Source organism: Penaeus monodon, chromosome 41 (assembly GCF_015228065.2).
Source record: "Penaeus monodon isolate SGIC_2016 chromosome 41, NSTDA_Pmon_1, whole genome shotgun sequence".
Taxonomy (NCBI): Eukaryota; Metazoa; Arthropoda; class Malacostraca; order Decapoda; family Penaeidae; genus Penaeus; species Penaeus monodon.
Genome location: NC_051426.1, coordinates 3163770 through 3166269, shown reverse-complemented (window position 1 = coordinate 3166269; position 2500 = coordinate 3163770). Strand labels below are relative to the sequence as shown.

At 45.7% G+C, this 2500-nt stretch overlaps 1 protein-coding gene across 1 annotated transcript in view; it reads left to right on the top strand.

The window, feature by feature from the left end:
* LOC119598250 (transcription initiation factor TFIID subunit 3-like) overlaps positions 1-2500 on the top strand; it is a 28295-nt gene that overhangs the window by 8992 nt on the left and 16803 nt on the right. The window contains exons 4-5 of the mRNA XM_037947898.1: positions 1-861; positions 2184-2482. The exon at positions 1-861 is cut by the window's left edge and continues 928 nt beyond it. Coding sequence (XP_037803826.1) covers positions 1-861; positions 2184-2482 — 1160 coding nt within the window. The remainder of the gene's footprint in view (positions 862-2183; positions 2483-2500) is intronic.

Genomic DNA, 2500 nt, shown 5'->3' with positions numbered 1-2500 from the left:
GAACGTGAAGTGCACCCATCACGCGACAGCTCTCCAGACCTCATGATAGATGAAAACCCTCGGATGGCCCAGCGGAGGCCGCCCGAGGACCTGGCCGTCCTGGACAACCCTGTGCCTGCACTAGATGCCTCCATGGATGAGCTGGATTGCTCACCTGGAGACTTCCCCTCCTACCAGGATGACATGTCTCCACCAGGCACACCCTCCACGCCACGTACCCCAGAGCTGCCACAGCTGGCCGTTCGCAAAACACCTGAGAAGTGGAAGGGCAAGGAGCGTGGCAGAGAGAGACGTCCCAAGAAGGACCGCTCTAAATCACCTAAGTGTGGCTTCAGCCCTGGCCGAAGAGAGCACTCGGCCTCAGAAAGTGAGACACCTGACCGCCCCAAGACGCCTGAGGTGGGGCTGCCCTTGGACAGCCTGGGTCCCCCCTCCACCTCCACCCCATTCTCATTGCCCCCCTTCCCCAATGCACCTGGCTTTATTCCCCCTTTCTCCCGCTTCCCTTTCATTCCTCCCTATGGTGGTCCCCCAATACGGCCGGGCATCCCCCCAATGTCAGACCTACGGCTACCACCCAACAACTTCTTACAGAGACTGGCACCACCGGTCAGCAAGCGGCCATTGGATGAAGATCACTTAGGCCTGGATGAGCCAGAACCTTTAGAGCGCCCCCTCACCCCTCGGCATGACAGGGACTTCAGCCCTCTACCACCCCCTGGCCACCCCTCCCCCCTGCGCTCACCTTCACCTACACAGTCGTCTGCAACGCCTCCTAGGCCACGCACCCCTGCCCACCATTCCCCACCCCCACTTATCAAAGTCAAGCCAGAGAAACCAGAGAAGTCAGAAAAGGAGAAGGTGAGTAATCAATAAAAGGTCCTTTGGTTTGCATGGGAAATTTGTTTCTTATGCCTATGTAACACTGTTTTACTGAAGGTCCTTAACACATAAACTGCAGAGTGCCTGTTATGGGCATATTTGGTAATGTGGATGTACATTATAAAAGGTCACTCCAGCTTTTCATGATTGTAACAAGGGAAATATGACTTACAACAAATAAAGGAAGTGATATCACTGTCAGGTAGACACCTTTAGCAACATGAAAAGAGTACCAACATAAAAAAGTAAAGTTTTAAATCAAGCAGCACATTATTTTCATCTGTGCTCATTACTGTGCTCATAAGAGCTGTACAGTAATCAAAGAATTTGAGTTAATATGATATATGCAAGTCTAACTTCTAAGATCTGGCACCTTCAGTACCAAACTCTTGCTGTACTGGATTTTTTTGGTTTACAGAATTCTTTGATCTAAAATATATATTTAACCCATAATTGACGGGTAGCATTCATAGAGGCCTGGGCCTCGCTGCCGGGGGCTTATATCGTCGCCCGAGCATGCGCGACCACTCATGCCAAATACCAGCATCCCATGCCGTTTCTTCGTAATACTACGAAGATATGTTGTATTTTCAATTTTCATTATTTTTTACAGTCTCTACTTGCCAAACTTCCTGATAAATCGAGACTGAAGGGTATTTTTGTTGTTATATAGACTCCATAGCTGATAATTATTCGGTCTATAGTCCAAATAAAATAAGCAGTGTGTGGCATCATGGAGTTGAAATTGTCGGTTTGTTGCATTTTTTTTGTTTGTTGCATGGTAAAAATGAGAAAGTGTTAGAACCGACTTAATCACATTTTCACTGGCAAAAAAATAATCTTTTGCCATGATTGTAACAAAAAAAAAACTCATGGCATGTCCATACATACTCTATGGCATGTGCGTACGTGCCCCCGGCAGATGGTCCCGCCATGCCATGGCATGTACGTACATGCCACCCGTCGGCAATGGGTTAATAATATAATGCAGCAAAAATGATCAAAGGAAGTATGCATCCATCAGAAAAAGAAGAAGAAATCAACTAGGCATAAAAAAATGAATAGATAAATAAAAAGTATTAGTGTTGGAAGTTGCTAAAATAGTAGAATTCTAGATTAGGAAGGTTTATCTTGTACAGTGATTTTCATTGAAGTAAAATGCATCATAGTATGAAATTTATATTGAAAATCACTTTGTTTTTCCATGTTTAAATAACATTATGTTCTCAAAAAGTCTATATTTAAGGCTCTTGAAAAGTTCATGGACCTCACTAAACTTGTATTTGTGCTTACCCTCACAGAAGAAGGAACACAAGAAGGAGAAGAAGGAGAAGGACAAAGAGAAGGACAAAGACAAGGAGAAGGACAAAGACAAAGCCAAGAAGAAGAAGGACAAGAAAGATAAGGATAAGGAGAAGGACAAACTAGACAAGAAGAAGGAGAAAGAAAAGATGAAGACGGAGAAGAAGGAGAAGAAAAAGTGCAAAAAGGAGAAGGAGGAAGCTGCCCCAAGACTCACCATGAAACTTGGGGGGGCCAGCTCTCCCATGCGCACCCCTGCCTCCCAGGCCCCTGCTGCGGAAGCCAGCACACCCAAACTGTGAGTAGATTGAGACTG